Below are 18,481 nucleotides of genomic sequence, written 5' to 3' on the forward strand. Positions count from 1 at the left end.
TAAAATCAAGAGAAACTCATTTTCCACGTGGTGGTGGTGGTGGTGGTGGTGGGTAAATGCTGCTTTGTGCCTTGATGTTTGCTCGAACGGTGGCAAAAAGTTTGTTTTTGAACCAAATAATCAAATACGAAGAAACTCTACTTGAAAAAAATTCCTCTTCACGTCAGCTTCTTAGAAGTGTATTTGGGATATGTTTGTGTATTGTTGAGGGTAGGTTCACGTTTGGCTATTGGCTTGAGTTCTTCCGTTGCCATATCTCTTCTCAAATCTATTTGACCTCTACCGAATCAGTGGGTGGAATCAATTTGTGTGGAATAGAACTTCTGCAAGGAGAGGACACACGGCCTGGTTTTGCATGGCCCCCGTAGTAACGATGGTTTTGATGTTTTTAAAGGGGAAAACAAAAATGGAAAGATGAACACGTGACAGAGACCACACGTAGCCTAAAATATTGACTCTCAGCCTTTACAGAAAAAGTTTGTTTTAAAAAAGTTTGGGGTGCCTGGGTGGCTCAGGGGGTTGAGCGTCTGACTCTTGATTTCAGCTCAGGTCGTGATCCCAGAGTTAATGGGATCAACTCCTGCATCAGGCTCTGCATTGAGTGAGGAGCCTGCTTGGAATTCTCTCTCGCTCCCCCCACCCCCTGCCTCTGCACCTCCCCTGCTCAAGCACTAATGTTCCCTCACTCTCGCTCTCAAAGAAAAAAAAAAAGTTTGTCGATCCCTGCTGGATGAAGTCTTATGTTTTTGAAATTCAAGGATATCTTGGGGCGCGTGGGTGGCTCAGTCGGTTGAATGTCCAACTTCGGCTCAGGTCATGATCTTGCGGTTCATGAGTTCGAGCCCCACGTTGGGCTCTGTGCTGACAGCTCTGAGCCTGGAGCCTGCTTCGGATTCTGTGTCTCCCTGCCCTTCCCCTGCTCTTGCTCTCTGTCTCTCAAAAATAAACATTTAAAAAAGTTTTTTTTAATTCAAGGATATCCTATATCCTTCACAGTATGTACGTATGAGTTTTGATTGATAAGGATGTTCTTCATGGTCAAGTTCCTACTTCCTGGGCCTGGAGCTGCCTGCCTCTGCTTGGAGAAGTCCTCTCACACAGACTCATTTGACATCTGTGCTTGCTTGCTTGCTGTTGGGTTTTTTTTTTTTTTTTGGCCAGCTGTGGGATCTCAGATAATTTATCTCCCCTCCCCAGGCCTCAGATTCCCCATTTATGAACGCTGGCTTCCCAGGGTCATCATAAGGATTAAGCAAGAACACACCCCATTCTTTCACTCTGTACAAAACAACAGAAGAGCCGACTGCACTCCAGTGATTTATAACCTTTTATTAGTGAAGGTGTCCTTAAGTACAATCGGGGTGCATATAAAACAGTGTAACATTCTTGCTCTCATCCCGCTGGAGCAGCGTCTCCTTTTGAATTCATGTGACTACCGAAGGCACTTCGTCTCGGTGAACTGTGTGCATCTGACGTGCGGTAACCAAGAGGGGAAAGAACTCAAACAGGGCCCCACTCGAGACGTTGGAAGGGTAGACAGGCTAGGGAATGTCTTGGGAGCGGGAGGCAGTGGCACCCATTTTGGTGACTTTCTCCCCGTTTCACGTAAACTAAGTTGCCAGTGATCAGTTACTGTGGTTCTATTTTCCTAAAAACTCAAGGTTTCTGCACAATTCACTGATGGGGGGAGCGGGGGTGTCTGTGTCGCTTCTTGGGTTTTTCTCATTTGGTACAACATTCAAAACTCCATCGATACCCTGGACGCAGGGTGGTGTTTTTTATATTCGTTGTGAGGGGTGTCTGTGACATTTGGAATTTGAAAATGGATTTAGTGCTAAGCAGAGTCCACTGGGTTTGGTTTTGTTCTGTTTTCAGCAAGTTGTTTATTCACTGGCTTTGGTTCCATTGAAGTCTGCATCGCGAGCGTCCATTTCCTCATCAGATCCATCGGCGTTTTCAATAACTCGACGTCCTCCAGACCTTCTAGAGGGAACAAAGGAGGGCTCGTTTCCTCGCCTGTGGGTTTTAAAAGAATACACGTTTCTTTAGTACAGAAACCCCCCTCTTGAGATTGGAAGAGGCTTTTAAAGGGACAGAAAACAAACACAGACAAACTGAAATGAAATGAAAATATTCAGGTTAAAGTCAAGGGCTGACCTATCTCAAGGTGTGGTAACGTTTAATCAGCTGGAACGGGAGGAAAGTAGATTTTTCAAAGCAAGAGAATCAGCTTTAAAAAAAAAAAAAAAAGTAAGGTGCGGGTGCCTGGGTGGCTCAGTGAGTTGAGCCTCTGACTCTTGATATCTGTTCAGGTCATGATCCCGGGTAGTGGATCGAGCCCCACATCAGGCCCCACACTGAGCGTGGAATCTGCTTAAGATTTTCTCCCTCTCTCTCTCTCTCTCCAACCCACCCCCACCCCCACCCCCACCCCACACCTCTCTCAAAAAAAAAAAAAATTGGGCTTGGTCATCTGATGGCCCACAGGATTCTCTTCTGTGGTCTTTATTTGGAAAAGAAAAAAACGAATCAAGTGGGGGCTGACACATCCCCGTGGGTTTATTCATACCCTGTGGAGCAGGTGTGAAGGAGAACGTGTTCTCATTTTGTACCCCCTTGCCTTCAGAAGGGAACAAAGGGGAGGGTTTTAGGTTCTCAACCGGAAGAAGGTGGAAATGAGCATCAAAGGCAGCATTGAGGGAAAGAGGTCACTGTGCGGATGCCAGAGGTGTGCACTCTGGTTAAAGCAACGCAGGGTCCCCTGCTTGTTTGAGAGCAGAATTCTCGGTGTGAGTTCTCCCAGGACAGAGATCTTGTCTGATTTTTCCTCTCCACACAGGCACCGTGCATGGCCTATAATAGGTGCCCAATGAATATGTGTTAGAAAAGTAAGCTAGACATGTTAATCTAAGGTGTATTTTAGCTTTAGCTGGTAGGATACCCCTTTCTCTGTGTGCTTATGGCTCCCATCTCTGGAGTGCCGGATGCCCTGAGTTCCTGCCAGGGTGTGCCTAGGTCACCTGCAGTGTGGCTTTGGTTAGGAGGGCAGGCAGGTGGCAGGAGAAGTCAGATAACCAGCACTCAGCGTCCTCTCCAGGAAAGAAATGTTTGCTGTGTTTTCTGCGACAACAAATAATCCTATTTGGCTCTGGTGATCTGGCCCTGTTTGACCTGAATCAGAAGACAGGTCTTAATCATTTTAGGATGCCTAAGAGGAATGCAGAATTTTTGTCATAAAAAATGACCCGCTTGGGGCGCCTGGGTGGCTCAGTCGGTTGAGCGTCCGGCTTCGGCTGAGGTCATGATCTCATGGTTTGTGAGTTCGAGCCCCGCGTCGGGCTCTGTGCTGACAGCTCAGAGCCTGGAGCCTGTTTCAGATTCTGTGTCTCCTTCTCTCTCTGCTCCTCCCCTGCTCGTGCTCTGTCTCTCTCTCTCTCAAAAATAAATAAACATTAAAAAAAATTAAAAAAAAAAAAAAATGACCTTCACCACGCAGAGGCTGGACTTTTGAAAGCTATGAGGGAGAGTCCATCCCAGTTAGAGATTCTTTAGTCCAAAGAGACAACTCAGAGAGGTAAGATTGGAGGCAAAAGGAAGGCCCAGAACATCCTGAACACTGAGAAGGGGAGTCCCAACGTGAGCCTTCTGGGGTCTGAGGGTGGGAGAAACCCAGGCTGGGAAAACCCGCCTAGGTTCAGAGAATGGTACTTTCTGAGGGGCCACGATCAGGGATGAATAAAGTTGTAGCCGCTCCCAGCTCAAGACTCAGGCCAGCTTCACTCACGTCAGAGGGAAGCTCAGAAGCACCCTGTGCCCTTGGAACTAACTTTCCATCACCCTCTCTAGAAGTGACCTTTTAAAAAGTCTAGCACTGTGCTTTCCAAGAACGTGGGTCTGAAAGCAGGGTCTCTGAGGACAGGACAGAAAGGAGAGTAGCTTCCACGCGTCTCTCCCGCTTCTAATCCTCCTGGTTCAAAACTCGGTGGGACAGCCTGGGGTTGGGAAACTGTCTCCCCTACCCTTCCAGGCTCCCGGCACTCTTGGCCTCCCGAGACAGTATGGATTTGCAAGCTACAAGAGCTGAGGTGTAAATGTGTTCCTTTGATCTAAGACGTAAATCATGTCCCGGGTCACTGTTAGCCCCCTGCTCCGCCACCTGTCCTGTGAGCCTGTCTTCCGGTTCAGGTACGCTTCCTGAAGGAACTGGCTTCAAATCCAAGGCCGAGGTGGGCACTGGCTACATCAGTCACAGGAAGTAAGGGACCCCTTCTAAAGATTTTCTTCAAGTGTCTGATCCTGGAGGGTCTGGCTTCTATTCACAGACTCCGAGAACTTCCCCGAGGCACTAGTGGCATGGTGGGATCCAGCACCAGAGCAGAAGCACTGATTTGCAAGGACTCACTTTCCCATCGACTAGTGGGTCCCACCGTCCAGCCTGAGCTGGCAGGAGCGCTGCTCAGAAAGCCGTGTTCTAGAGGCCGGGCACTCTTCCTAGAGCTCCTGCCAGTCCCTCATCCAGCTTTAAGTATTTGGGTAGCGACAGCTACTTCTCCAGAAGAGAAGAGGGACACAAGCCAGGGCCTGCTTGGTCTCTCAAGGAAGATGAGAGGAAAACCAGGCCCTGGTTGCCTAACGTCACGTGTGAAAAAGCTGGTCGAGGCCTCTTAACTCTGTCATGTGAAGGGCCCTGTGTCCTTCCTCGAGTCTCGGGTGTCCTGTCCATTCCCCGCTGTGTATACGGGCTCGCAAGACCCCTGGAAAAGGCTCTGTCTGGACCATGCTTGGCTGCGCAGTGGCCAGCAAGTGTCTGAGTGTGTGGAAAGTGCCGTTATCAGCTAGGCCTTGCTCAAGGCTCACGTGGCCCCAGCGACTGTAGAATGCGCAGTGAGAGCCCATTTCTTTCGCAGACATGCGTATGAAAGCCCGGCCGTGGGGACAACCAGAGGCCGGGCTGTGGTTCCCATGAACCTGTGCTCGTGAATTGTTATTTGTGGACCAGATTTGAGGCCCTTCTCCACGAAAGGGCCCAGACTGTAGAAGTGTCATACCCGCTCAGTGCAGCATCTTAACCAGACGGAGGAGGACAGCAAAGCCAAGTGTCCTACTGCCAAGTGTGAGAGGCCCATTTATGCAGGTACCAACAATCCGAGTGACACACACGCAGCCTCTTAAGCGCTCGTCAACACACGGTGACGAGGACACATTTGGTGCCGTGTCAGATGCCCAAGCAGAAGGAGGGAAGGAAGACGGGTCAAGAGATTAAGTCTTGTTGTACTGATCTTGGCTATGACAAAGAGAGTTTTGAACTGAGACATCCAGGCCTTCAGATTTTGCAGGAATCCCATGGAGGTTCGTGAGGGCCAAAAAAGGGTGTCGGAGGGACTGGGAGGGCGGGAGGGCAGAACGGAAGTGGAAACCAAGTGCAACACACATGAGCCGCGAAGCTGGAGGCATGGTACCTGGTGAGTCATTGCGGAGTTTCCTGGGGAAGGGGGCCTCTGAAACAGAGAGAGAGAGTCTCTGGTGGTTATCCTCCGCCAACGAGAGGGAGTCCTCTAAGTGCGTTTTTAATCATCAAAGGCATTCCCTTCGATGAAATGATCAAAGGCACTTCTAAGTCAACCTGGCAGAGAAGCACGGGTCACCAAGAACTCTGAGGCCGGCACGCATAAGCTGTTGGTTCAGCTAAGAAGCTCACGTCTGCTGGTGTGGCAGAGGCCGGCCCCAGCTCTTTAACAGGCGCTCACGTTGAGGTTTACCTGGTCGGCACGACTATGAAACTCGCTTCGCATTTCCTTGTTCACTGAGAGCTGGCCAGGCTTGCTAACCTCACTCACGGCTCTAGTGCTGGACTTGAGGTTTTGCACGTGGGACACAGAGGAGGCAGGAAGGTGTGACCGCTCTTGACCCTGCCTTAGGGTATGCTCGTACCGGGAGTGTCAGAAATAGTCTGTTCCATACCGGCCTGTAGGCCCTCAGGAGGGTCAGCTGTTGGGGGGCAGAACCCACAAGGTACGTTGAACATGTGCTAAGAGAATCAGGGGTCCTGACCACAGGGAGCAGTGAGAGCCAGAGCGGCTGACTGCTTCCCCACCCCCCCGCCTGGCACCGACGAGGGCAGGGTTCGGTCACCAGCCAAGCAAATTCTGGAGGGGAGAGGGGGGGGACAGCTCCATGTGAGAACAGCTGTCTTGCTGACCATTGTCCTAGGGGTTGCTCCCAAACCCCTGGTGGACCTGAGAGGTTACATCTTGTTTCTGTTTCACTGGGGGGACCTACAGGTCCTCCCCAGCCTCGTGTGATCTGGGGTCTCCTTCCCGAAGCCCTGTACCCCACGCCAGCCATCCTCCGCCTTCTGAAAGGGGTTTGGACTGTCCCCTCGTCACCTGCCTGCAGTGATGCTCAGAGTCTGGAGTTGATAATGGCAGGTGGTTTCAGATGGTTCCTGGGCGTGCCCCTGGATAACTCGATCGCACAGTGAGAAAAGTGCTCCCTTTCCCACTCTTTTTAAAATACATCTCATTATGTCAGGGAGGGTCTATCCGGTGCTAACGTCATCTTCTGTCAGTCCCTTGTCAACTGAGAAAGAGGCCTTCTGGTCCTAGTCATCAACTTGTAGTCAGAATAGGTAGAATCCATTATTGTTTTGTTCTCACTGTATTTTAATTTTGTTTGCGACCTGTTGCTGCTGGTGATGCTGGTTTAACGATACAGGGATGGTAAATTTTATTTGCAAATAGATGTGTTTATGATTAGACCAGTTAATTTCAAAGACACCGTGAAGTCAACGATGGTGCAGGTAGTAAAAGGCTAAGGCAAAATGGCCAAGGTGGTATGAAAATGAGTTTAGGGAAACATCAGCTCTGACTCCGTGATTGAAGGTTTGTGCCCAGCACTATCCCAGACACTGGGGACGAATAAGCAGACAGAACCTCTGTGCTCATGGGGCCAGAGTGAAAGCTGCCGATGAGATAAGTAAATAAACAGCAGGTTACATGGTGACAGATCAGTAAGAGAACTGCAGGGGGTGAGGTTGGAAGTTGTAGACAGGTTAACGTGGGTGTGTAAATGCCTGAAGGAAAGGAAGGAGGGATCCAGCTATGCCGAGAGCTGGGGGAAGAGCCTTCCAGACAGCGGGAACCACCCGTGCCAAGGCCCCAGGCAGCATGTGTAGAGGCAGAGGGCTCATTTAGGAGGCGGTGGATGGAGATCACGTAGGGCCTGGTGGAACCGACCATCATAAAGGTGTTGCTTTCAGTCTGAATGAGGTGGAAGCCATTGGATGGTTCCAAGCAAAGGGGGGTTGTGACTTGTATCTATTTAAACAGGATCCCTCTGGCTGCCATGTTGAGAACAGACTATAAAGACGGAGTATAAACACAAGTGAAACACAAGCTGTGAAAGTTACTAGATGGTAGGAGAGGGTAGCTTGGATGAGGATGGCAAGAAACATTTGTTTCTTGGATTGTGGATGTACAGTGTTTTTTTTTTTTAATTTTTTTTTTAAGTTTTTATTTTTTACAGAGAGCATGAGCCGGGGAGGGACAGAGAGAGGGAGACACAGAATCCGAAGCAGGTTCTAGGCTCTGAGCTGTCAGCACAGAGCCTGATGCGGGGCTCGAACTCATGAACCATGAGATCATGACCGGGGCTGAAGTCAGACGCTCAACTGACTGAGCCACCCAGGTGCCCGGATGTACAGTGTTTCTAAGAGGAAGTTGATCAGATTCCATGGCAGATAGGATGTTATATATAAGGGAGATGGAAAAAGAAAGTAAGAGCACAGATTAGTGGACTGGGTCAACAGCAGCCTTATCAGCCCAGTTGGTGAGCTGGCAGAGACCGTGAGGGAAGCTGACTTGGGCGTGAAGGGGTTCAGCTCAAGGTGTAAGCTGCCTGTGAGGCATTGAGGGGAAAGGGCAAGCAGGTCTGGGGTTCTAGGAAGAAGTCTGGGCCAGGAAGCCACACGCTGTGGGTGGAACTCAAAAGGTACCAGGCTGGGTGAGGTCACCTAGGAGTGAGCAGAAAAGGAGATGAAGAGAGAACCAAGATGGCGCCCTGGGGCAGGCCAATGGCAGGCGGGCTTTGAGATGAGGTACCAGCAGAGGAGACAAGGAAAGACACCCGGAGGGGAGGAACAAACCCCGGTGTGGGTCGAGGAAGCTGCAGCTCAGTCGGGGAGGACTGAGGACTGACCATTAAGGTTTCGTGGTAAAGGGTAGCAGGAGGCGTGGGGCTCAGAGGCTTTCTCAGCTCCTGGAATGACTTTGTTGACGTGAAAATGGTGAAAAGGAGAAGGGTGAGAATTTCTGGAGCGACGTCCTTGAGGGAACAAGAGAGGTAGGTGTACCTTAGTTGGTGCTAGATAGTTCAGCCCGGGAACGGAGTAGAAGAAATGGACACAGCTGGGGGAAGGTGGGTTGACGGGGACATGAGAGCTTGTAAGGATGGGTGGGGATGGTGAGACTGGGGAGACAGTGAAAACCAGATGTCCAAGAGAGTGGAAGGGGGAGGGAAGTCAGGCCCAGGCAGCACCGAGTGAGGTCAGCTCCTTGTGGTGACAGACAAGGCCCAGCACGAACTGGCAGTGTGCCTGTTGGCTTTTCCCTGAGCAGAAGGTGGGAAGTCTGGTTTAACTCACCAAGTGCATACCTCAAAGCAGGGGGGGTCTGGGGTGCTGAGGGTGTGTGCGAGGCGGACCGACCACCGAGCCTGGGCTTGATGGGCAAGTTACAGCTAGTGCTAAGGCCCATAGGGTGGCAGGATCGCAGAGGAGACAAGACCAAGGACCCAAGCAAGAGACTGGATCACCCCCCTGGAGGGGTGTGGGTGAGTGTGACAGGAAGCTTCGGGGCCCATGCCTTCTGGGAACCAGTGGAGGTGGGAAGGAGGCCCGAGGAGCAGGGGTGTCGCCTATCCAGCTTCAGGCCCAGAGGGACAGGGGCGTGGTAGAGAAAACAGCCCTGGTTAGGGCAGCGGTTCGAGACCCCCGGGCGACCGCACCCCCCACCCGGGGAACTGAGCAACGGCTGGAGACATTTGCGGTTGTCACAATCCAGAGCGGGCCATGCCCCATCCTGCAAACACAGGCCAGCTCCTGTGAGCCAGGATGATCCGACCCAAACAGCAGGGATGGAAGACCCTGATTAGACCAAAGTGGTCAAGAGAAAGCCCAGAAAAGAGGTTCTAGAGAGAAGGGACCCGCACGGGCAATGCAGCAGTGAGGACAAGGATTGAGGAGACAGGGGTGTGCCTCCCTCTCCTTCTCCTCGCCCAAGGGTGGGCTGGGAAGGGACGCGCATCATTAAAGAAACCACACGAGGGGGCGTTCGGGTGGCTGCGTCAGGTAAGTGTCAGACTTGCGATTTTGGCTCAGGCCATGAACTCATGGTTTGTGAGATCGAGCCCCATATTGGGCTCTGTGCTGACAGCGCGGTGCCTGCTTGGGATGCTCTCTCCCCTTCGAACAGAGGGTCCGCTGCTCCAAGGCAGGGCCCTGGTGGGTCCGGGGCCTGTTCATGTGCCTGGCACACAGTGGTGCCGCGTGAGTGCTGGTGAGCGGGGAGAACCTGGAAAGGAACAGGGGGCGGCGGGGGTGGGGTGGGGTGGGGGTGTCCTCTGCATCAGGAAAGAAACTCCCTGTGGCACCCGAGGCCCGTGAGCCTCACCTGAGCTTGCTCTTGAGCGCGTTCACCTCGCGGCCCATGGCCTCGTTGCTCTCCGTGGCTTCATCCAGCTCCCGCTGCAGCTTCCTGCGGTTGGCATTGATGCGCTGGGACTCCTCCTCCGCCTCCTCCAGCTGCCTCTTGAGTTGCTTGACCTTGGCGTTTCCTTTCTCTGCCTGTCAGGGAGAGGCCCAGGGGTGAGCAGGGGGCGCCGTGGGGTCCCTGCGGGGCTGGGAGAGGCCGGCGGCCCGGGTTACCTGCTCCTTGTACTGCTCCGCCATCTTGCGCTCGTCCTCCACCTGCAGCAGGACCTCCTTCAGCTTCTTGTCCTTCTGCTTCAGCGACTTGGTGGCCGCCTGCTTCTCTCTGCATACGGGGGGAGGAGGGGGGCGAAGCGGGGATGGGCTCCCTTGCACCTGGCACGTAGACCCGACCAGCCTCTCCCCCACTGTGAGCGCTTTCCCTGAGGGGCCCCAAATCAGGGCTCACCCCCCAAATCAGACGAACAGTACTCGGCCTTAAAAAGGAACGCAGCACTTGTGTCTGCTACCACATGGGCGAACCTCGAAGACACAGGGAGGGAGGCCAGTCGCAGAAGGGCACAGACTGTGGGATTCCACTTACATGAAACATCCACAAGAGACAAGAGAGACAGAAAGCAGATCTGTGGTTGCAGAGGGCTGGGGTAGGTCAGGGTGATGGCCAGGGGGGTACAGGGTGTCCTACTGAGGTGTTGAACCTGTCCCAAGCTGGACGGTACAGAGGGTGCAGCTATCCACAACTATACTAAAGGGCCATTGAGCTGTACACGTGAAAAGGCTGAATTTTTGTATGGTCTGTGAGTTGGCAAGAAAGCCACTACCAAAAAAAAAAAAAGTGGGTCAGAATCCTCGTAGTCTGATGGTCACAGATGGGCCGTGATCTTATTTTCTCTTTATTTTTTTATTTATTTTTTTTTAAATTTTTTTTAAATTTTTTTTTTTCAACGTTTTTTATTTTTTATTTTTGGGACAGAGAGAGACAGAGCATGAACGGGGGAGGGGCAGAGAGAGAGGGAGACACAGAATCGGAAGCAGGCTCCAGGCTCCGAGCCATCAGCCCAGAGCCTGATGCGGGGCTCGAACTCACGGACCGCGAGATCGTGACCTGGCTGAAGCCGGACGCTTAACCGACTGCGCCACCCAGGCGCCCCTTATTTTCTCTTTATAACGAGAAGCCTGACCACATTGGCACGTGCTGAATGGGGTTGCTGATCTGCACTTTCCTGGGTGGCCGTGAACACGACATCCCTTGAACACAGGCCAGGCATAGCCACTGTGCTCGCGAGAAGGCTAGCGGACCTCACGGAGGACCCCTGCCACTCAGGGCCGTTTGGGACGGGCCTTCTCAGGGCCAGGCCTGCCTCGCTCCCGTGTTCACACGCGGTTCTCCACACACAGCTGCGGCGTGGGGACCACTGGGCTCATTCCCCAGCCAGGACAGATGTCCAGAGAGCCTGAGCCCCGACGGCCGTGTACTCCTGGCCAGCAGACCGCTCTTTGGAGCCCGCGCCCCGCGTACCTGGCCTCCTGCTCCACCTGCTCCTCCAGCTGCGCGATCTTGGCCTCCAGTGCCGCAATGGTGGACTTGAACTTGGACCTGACGGCCCCCTCCATCTCTTGCAGCTTGCTTCGGAGCTCCTTGTTCTGCCGCTCGAGCTGCTGCCTTGCGCTCTCGTTCTTCTGGGCCGCGCTGCGCTCCGTGGCCAGTTCGTTGTTGAGCTGCTCAGCCTGCGGAGGGCAGTGAAAGTCAGGGGGTGGAGGGCACGGGAGTGGGGGGGCGGGTCCACTGAGAGGACCCACTACGCCTGTGGCCTCCAGCCTTGGTGGGCTTCGACGTGGGTCTCTGGGGCGGGGGCACCCAGGAGCCCTCCCCACCTCCTCCAGCCACCAGTTCCTTCCTGGGCCTCCTTTAAGGTGCAGCACAAAAGGCAGCGTCCTGGGGCCACCCAGGCTCCCTGTCTCCAGGTCACAAGGCGGGGCCCCAGCACCTGTTGCAGAGCTGGTGCTTAGTAATGTCACTGAGTGCTCACTGGTGTAAGGCCGGGGCCAGAGGCTGGGGCGACAGCAAGAAGGAGACCCCCCCAGGCCCTTTCTCCAGGCCCACGTTGTCTGCCGGAGGGAGCCAGACATACGCTGGCCGCCTGATGAGATGGCGACGGGGGCCCCCGTGCCCACGCGGGGAGGGAGAGGGTGCAGGGAGCAGATGCGCTTGACCCCTGCTCCCGTCTCCCCGCTCTCCACCCCAACCCCGAGCTTGCGGTGCAGCAGTGTGGGGCGTGTGACAGGGTGCAGCCTGGCCCTGCTCCGCCCCCACCTGCTGCGTGGCCTTCCGCACGCGGTCACTCATGGCCTCCATGTTGCCTTGCTCCTCCTCCAGCTCCTCTTCCAGCTGTGCGATCCGGGCCTCCAGGCGGCGCTTCTCGTCCTGAAGTGTGTTCCTAAGGGAAATGCAGGCGGGTCTGGGGCTCCAGCCTCCCTCTGGCTTAGGAAATAGCTTCTGTGTGGAGGAGTGAGGTGATGCCTTGGAGTCGCCCTCCTTTGTAAAAGGAAACTGAGGCCCAGCGAGGCTCAGACACTTGTCCAAAGTCACACATCTGGGAAGTAGGGAGCCGGGACTCTATCCTGTCGGTATCGGCAAAGCCGGGCCTGGAGGAAAGACGAGCTCTCTCCTCTTGGATGTCCCCCCCCCCCCCGTGCCCCCTCCTCACCATGCTGTTCGTTCAGAACGAATGAAACTGGCTACATGCCCAAAGGGGGTCAAGACCCTTGTGAGAAGCTTGGCTGGACACTGTCATTTTCAGGAGTCTCTTCCATGAGCTGCCTCTCTGTCCTCATCTGACCCTGGGACCCCCTTCTCCCGATGCGGCCCCCTACCTTCCTGAGACGCTGCTGGTCAGCTCCTCCGCCAGTTCCTCCTTCTCCAAGTCGGCCTGTTTGCGAGCCCTCTCAGCCGCGGCCAGATCCTGGACAGCACGGGGGAGGGGAGGGGGGAAACCGCTGATCTGCCGGGCAAGGGCTGAACCCCAGCGAAAAGCCACCTGCTCCAGACCCCAGCAGTTTCTACGGCCACGGCCACCCTGGAAAGCGGCTGAGCCGCCTCTGAGCTCAGGGGAGGCCCTGCGTGTCCCGGACAGGAGAAAATCCCACGTCTGCCCCTGTCGTCACTCCAGGGGCCCGCCCCTGTGGAGTGCTGGAGGAGGGAAAGAGGTGCGTGGCTGCCACGGGCTCTGCCCACAGTACCCCCCCGCCCCAAGGCCCACATCGAGAAGGCTCTACCTCCTGTAGCTGCATGAGGTCGGCTTCTAAGCTCTTGGCTTTCTTCTCATTCTCTTTGGCGGTGGCAAAGATCTCGTCTCTGGAGGCACGGGCATCTTCCAGCTCTCTCTGGAAGTCCTTCATCTGGGCCTGCGTGAGTCAACAGGAGGGACAAGCCAAGAGATCCTAACTCACCATCTTTCCACACCAGCCCCGAGGAAGTTCAGATCAACCACAGAGAGGTCCCCGTGGCCCACCCACCCCACCTCACGGGGCCAGGTTGCTGTCGGGGGGCACCGTTCCGGAGGGGCTCAGCAGACCTAAACATGGCCATGTGGTCCGAGGGCCTTGGCCAAAGGCCTGGTGATCGTGCCTTACCCAGGGCGGGAAACGGCCCCCCGAGGCTGAACCACGGTGGAAAACCCCAGCTGAATATTCAGGCACCCGTGACAGGCCTGCGTCCTGCGGCTGTTGGCCCGGCTTCCCCTCCAGTGGGGAGCCACCCCCTGCCTCGGCCCGTGCCCCGCATCCCCCACCTGCAGTTTCCGCAGCTGCTTGATGGCTTCCTCCCGGCCCTTGATGGCCGAGTCGGCCTGCAGCTCCAGGTCCTTCAGGTCCCCTTCCAGCTTCTTCTTGGCCGCCGTTGCCAGGGCACGTTGCTTTCTCTCGTCTTCCAGTTCTGTCTCGTACTCGTGCAGCTGAGCGAGGGGGGGAGGGGGGCGCTGCTGGGCCGGGCCGTCCCTCGGAGGCCCTACCCCCACCGCGGCCGGCATTTGGAGAGCTTCCGGGGCCGGGGGGGGGGGCACAGCTCCCCCACCCTGCCCCCCCAGGAGGGGTCTGCTCGTCCCCAGGTTGCAGGCGGCTGAGAGAACCAAGTCTCTTTGGGTCCGGGCCCCGCTGCCTCCCCGCCCCGCATCCCCCCACCCGGACTACCTGCCTCTGGAGCTGCCGCCTCTTCTCTTCATTCTGCTCATCCCGAGCCTGGAGGTCCCGCTCAAACTGGCCCTTGAGGGCCTGCATGTTGACCTCGAGCCGCAGCTTGGCGTCCTCCGTGGCCTGCAGCTCATCCTCCAGCTCCTCCAGCTGGGTCTTCATCTCCTCCATCTGGGTCTCCAGGGCCCGCTTGGACTTCTCCAGCTCGTGGACCTTTCGCGGGAGGGGAGACTTCATGAAGACGCTCAGGCAACCCGCGGGGACGGGCAGCTCTGTAAAGTCACACAGATGGCTTTCGCCGCCCCCCCCCCCCCCCCCCCCCGGGGCGGCAGGCCCAAGAGTCAAGGCCAAAGTCTTCCTTGGGGCCCCCCCCCCAAGTGCTGTTTCCAACCAGTCCCCGTCTGCCTGACGGCCTTCAGTCCTGATGGTCCTGTCCCGTGGAAGAGGCTCAGGGTGCCCGCGTCCCGCCCCGTGGGTAATGCATAGTGGGGAGGGGGCTGGTGACCTGTGGACAGGCACAGACACGGAGGAGCCACTTACGTTCTTGCCCACGTCATCCTTGGAGCTGACCAGGCCCTCCATCTCGGCCTTGAGCATTTTGTTGGCTCTCTCGAGGTCCTCTTTGGCTTCCAGGGCCTCTTCGAGGGCTCGCGCCAGCGACAAGGCCTTGGTTTCCTTTTCCCTGGCTTCTGCCTCGGCTCTGTCCCTTTCATCCGCGTATTTGGAAGAGATGCTCTTCTCCTCGGCTAACAACTACAACACAACGGAAGCCCAGCCCCGGAGGTGAAGTTCGGCTTCCCTTTTTTTTTTTTTTTTCTTTTTAAAATAACTTTATTCATTTGGAGAGACAGAGAAAGCATAAGCAGGGAGGGGCAGAGAGAGGGAGGGAGAGAGGCAGAGAGAGAATCTGAAGCAGGCTGCGCACCGTCAGCTCAGAGCCCGACGCGGAGCTCGAACCCACAAACCTAGAGATCATGACCTGAGCCACAACCAAGAGTCTGACGCTCAGCCGCTTAGCCCAATGAGCCACCCAGGCTCCCTTTCAATTGCAAATAAGCGCATGCAGCCTCCTGCCTGAATTTTTTTCAGGGGCAGGTGGAAGTCCTTAAGGCATCTAGGCAGATAGTTAATAAAGAGCTTCCTTCTGACTTCTAGTAGGTGGACCTTACAGCCAGCACCTGCTGAGTCTCTGTGCTTTGAAATCACTAATGCTGCCCTTACTGCCCATGCTGGTTCGAACATACTACTAGGTCACAGTGACATTTAATCCTGCCAGAGGCCACTAATTCTTTTTATCATGGCCACTCATCTCCAGCCCTCAAAAGCACTCTCTGAGCCAGAGTAGGGAAAGGGTGAGCGTGTGGACAGAGCGGCACATACTTAGCTCTGTGCTTGGAGAGGCAGTTCAAGGAACACTCCAGGCCGACGTTAATGTCATCCGCACAGACAGCGGCATAAGCGTATACACTGACACATCCAAAAACCAGGCTTTGAGAAGTGAGCGAAGACAGGTAAGTAATAGGGGCCCCCAAAACAGCAGTCAGCACAAAAGCCTACGTGACGTATGACAGGGAAATAAAAGAAGCGACCCCAGGCCCTCAAGCCAGTAATGGGGCAGCCTAGTGGAAGCAGTGAAGACAGGCTGGCCGCCTGAGATGGAGAAGGACACAGCCAGCGTCACACCTGGAAGCCTGCTCCCCTGAGCCCAGGCGGGGAGGGGCAGTGAGCCCCCACACCTCTGGCATTGGCCTCCCAAAACAATCCCCAGATTGATTTCGAGGATCATCCCAAGTCACTTGCACACCAAATCAGCTTTGCTAAATCTGAGTAGCGTATTAAAAGTTGGCATTTTTTTAAGGGTTTGGGCCACATGGGTGTATTATGCATTTACCAGAACTCCAGTGAGTGGATACTTGAGATTTGTGCATTTGCATGTATACACAAGAAGCAAAATTTTCTGTTAAAGAAGAACTCCAGTTAAGACACACAGTGCTGAAGTATAGAGGGGGAAATCTGTCATTTGCTTTGAAATGCATCCAATGACAGAGACAGTTCATCCGAATTTGGTAAAACATTAATGATCCAATCTACTTGGTGGGTATACAGGTGTTCACTCTTCGGTGCTTCAGCTTTGCTGTGTGCGTGAAATTCTTCATCATGAAATGTTGGGGGAAGTGGTATGGAAAGGTGGAACATTAAATTATGTGGAGTATTCAGGAGGCACTCGATAAATACTTGTTAAGTGAAATAAATTTCCTTCCTTCTCAGGGCTAGAAACTAAGGCATCCCTGGGGTCGCAGGTGGCCCTGGTGGTGGGGATATCTGGAAGTCACGTCCAAGAGCCAGTGCTCTCCTCGCTCTGACCTAGGAGCCCCGATGCTTCATGGTCACCCAAGGCAAGCTAGCTTTCCTTGGGAGGATGGGTGGGAGACACATACATGGCAGGCACACCAGCTGCTTCAAAGACCCTCCCGCCCCAGCCCGTGTCCGTGAACAGAGCCGACGGCCCTCCAGCCCCTACCTGATCAAACTTCTTCTGCTTCTTCTCCAGGTTGGACACCAGTTGCCGCTGGTTGTCCAAATCGACGACCAGGTCGTCCAGCTCCTGCTGAAGCCTGTTCTTGGTCTTTTCCAGTTTGTCATAAGCAGCTGCCTTCTCTTCGTACTGCTGGGTGAGGCCTTCGATTTCCTTCTGGAACCGCTTCTTGCCCTCTTCCAAGGCCTCCACGGTGCTGGCAAAGTCCTGTAGCTTCTTCTTCGAATCGGAGAGCTAAAATGACAGTGTCCGGGTTGGGGTAAAAGGAGGGCCAATGAGCGAGTCCCATCCCTGACTCCACCCTGACAAGAGACCACCTTCTCCTCCTGGAGGAAATTCAACAGCAGGGGCAGCCAGTGAGCCAAACAAAATGGCGCCAACGCTCAACCACAGCCTCCCCGAGCTCCTGAGCTACCCTTCAAGGCTTACACCTAGAAAGGCAAGGACACACGGCCAGCACCTGGATGTTCAGAGTTGAGATGTGGCGTTCCAGGTTCTGCTTGGCGTCTATCTCCTCGTCCAGCTGGTCCTGCAGGCTGTTCCTCTCGTCCTCCAGCTGGCGCAACTTGGTGGACACATTGAGTTTCTGCCGGGTTTCTTCTTGAAGCAGCTCCTACGAAATGCCATGTGGAAGTCTCAGGGAGCCACCCCCAGGAAGTCCACACCCCAGCTCCCTCTGAATCACGTGGCAGAATACCCACCTGGGTGTCCTGGAGCTGGGACCCAAGGGATGCCACATCCTTGGCCAGTTTTATGGCCTTCCCCTCAGCCTCATTGAGCATCCCTGTGACACTCTCCACTTCATTCTGAGGGTGCCAAGAGACTGTGGTTAGAGCCCTCTAGAACAGGATCCTTAGGAAGTAAGAGAAGGTCTCTCGACTCACACGATAGGCCTCGTTGTATTCACTGATTAAGAAATAGCCATGGGCTATGGGGCCTGATCATGGTAACCCCATGGCCCCCAAGGGAAGTGTAGCACCTATAAGTTGGGAAGCCTGGCTCTAAGAACCTCTTTGAGCCCCAGACTGTATTGGCTTGTTCCTGATCCTACTAAATGGACCCTGAATCCTCGCCAAGGTTGGCAAAAATGAAGCAGCAGGTTAGAGAGTCTAGACAACTCGCCTGCTCCCTGAAGATGGAGGGGGGACGCAGATGGCACCTTTACTTCCAAGGGCCCTGTTCCCACCACTCTCTTCCTCACCTCTACTCTTTGCCCTTTCATTGACCTTCATGCCCCAACCAGAGATGCAGACACTAAAGGTAAGAAGCCCTCTACTGAGGTATCAGTCAACCGTCCATCCTCTCCCCCTTACGAGGAGAACGTAAATAATCTGGACTCTATGTCTCCAGGACACTGCCTGTGTTACGGTAGCGGAACCCCTGCTCTCAACGGCACGTGGAAAGAAATCCTACTTAATGCTCCCCCTGCCCCCTGGTCCCAGGCTGTAAGCACACCGATTTATCAAAAGTCTGCCTGGGTCCCATGAATGGACGTCAGGCCAAGTGTCTAAGTCAAAGCTAACTGAGACCAAAGACCGAGAGACCTTGTCACTGCTCAGGTTAAAACCCATCAATGACGACTTGTCGCACGGAATAAAGATGAATGTACATAGAATAGGGCCTCGAAGGCCCTGTGTCATCTGGCCACAACCTACCTCCCTCGTCCCATCTTGTACCATGTTTCCCCTGCCAGCTCAGCTTTCTAGCGTCACTTATGTGGTCTCTTCTGATTTCCCACTAACCACTGGGCCCTTGCACATGCTGTCCCCTCCGCCTGGTAGACTTCTACTTATCTCAGATGATACCTCCTTCTTCGGGAAGCCTTTCCCGACTCCTCCTCCCGCCGGCCAGACCCCGCCCCGCCAGACCCCGCCCCCCCAGCCCCCGCCCCAGTTACGTACAGTGTCATTTTACACTCACTCATGGAATTATAAACGCCTTTCCCTCCACTAGGTCAGAGTTCTATGGGGGCAGGGAATGTGTCTTTCTTGCTGATGTATCTCAGGGTCAAACATGGTGCATGGTCTACAGCAAATACTCATAGACTTGTT

General features: G+C 54.6%; 1 protein-coding gene across 4 annotated transcripts in view; it reads right to left on the bottom strand.

Annotated features, from left to right (window-relative positions):
* Window positions 1-1,314: 1,314 nt before the first annotated feature.
* Window positions 1,315-18,481, bottom strand: part of MYH11 (myosin heavy chain 11) — a 124,452-nt gene continuing 107,285 nt past the window's right edge. For 2 of the 4 annotated variants that reach the window (XM_049638305.1, XM_049638304.1), the window contains exons 29-41: window positions 17,132-17,236; window positions 16,891-17,043; window positions 16,416-16,664; window positions 14,435-14,647; window positions 13,895-14,107; window positions 13,498-13,659; window positions 12,983-13,111; window positions 12,581-12,669; window positions 12,021-12,144; window positions 11,226-11,434; window positions 9,923-10,031; window positions 9,669-9,841; window positions 1,315-2,016 (exon numbers count right to left, since the gene is read on the bottom strand). In XM_049638305.1, coding sequence (XP_049494262.1) covers window positions 1,884-2,016; window positions 9,669-9,841; window positions 9,923-10,031; window positions 11,226-11,434; window positions 12,021-12,144; window positions 12,581-12,669; window positions 12,983-13,111; window positions 13,498-13,659; window positions 13,895-14,107; window positions 14,435-14,647; window positions 16,416-16,664; window positions 16,891-17,043; window positions 17,132-17,236 — 2,061 coding nt within the window. In that variant the 3' untranslated portion in view covers window positions 1,315-1,883. Of the gene's footprint in view, window positions 2,017-5,459; window positions 5,499-6,685; window positions 6,961-9,668; window positions 9,842-9,922; window positions 10,032-11,225; window positions 11,435-12,020; window positions 12,145-12,580; window positions 12,670-12,982; window positions 13,112-13,497; window positions 13,660-13,894; window positions 14,108-14,434; window positions 14,648-16,415; window positions 16,665-16,890; window positions 17,044-17,131; window positions 17,237-18,481 lie in introns of those variants that run through there. The other 2 variants (XM_049638307.1, XM_049638306.1) reach the window with 2 other exon arrangements.

The sequence above is a fragment of the Panthera uncia genome, chromosome E3, assembly GCF_023721935.1.
Source record: "Panthera uncia isolate 11264 chromosome E3, Puncia_PCG_1.0, whole genome shotgun sequence".
Taxonomy (NCBI): domain Eukaryota; kingdom Metazoa; phylum Chordata; class Mammalia; order Carnivora; family Felidae; genus Panthera; species Panthera uncia.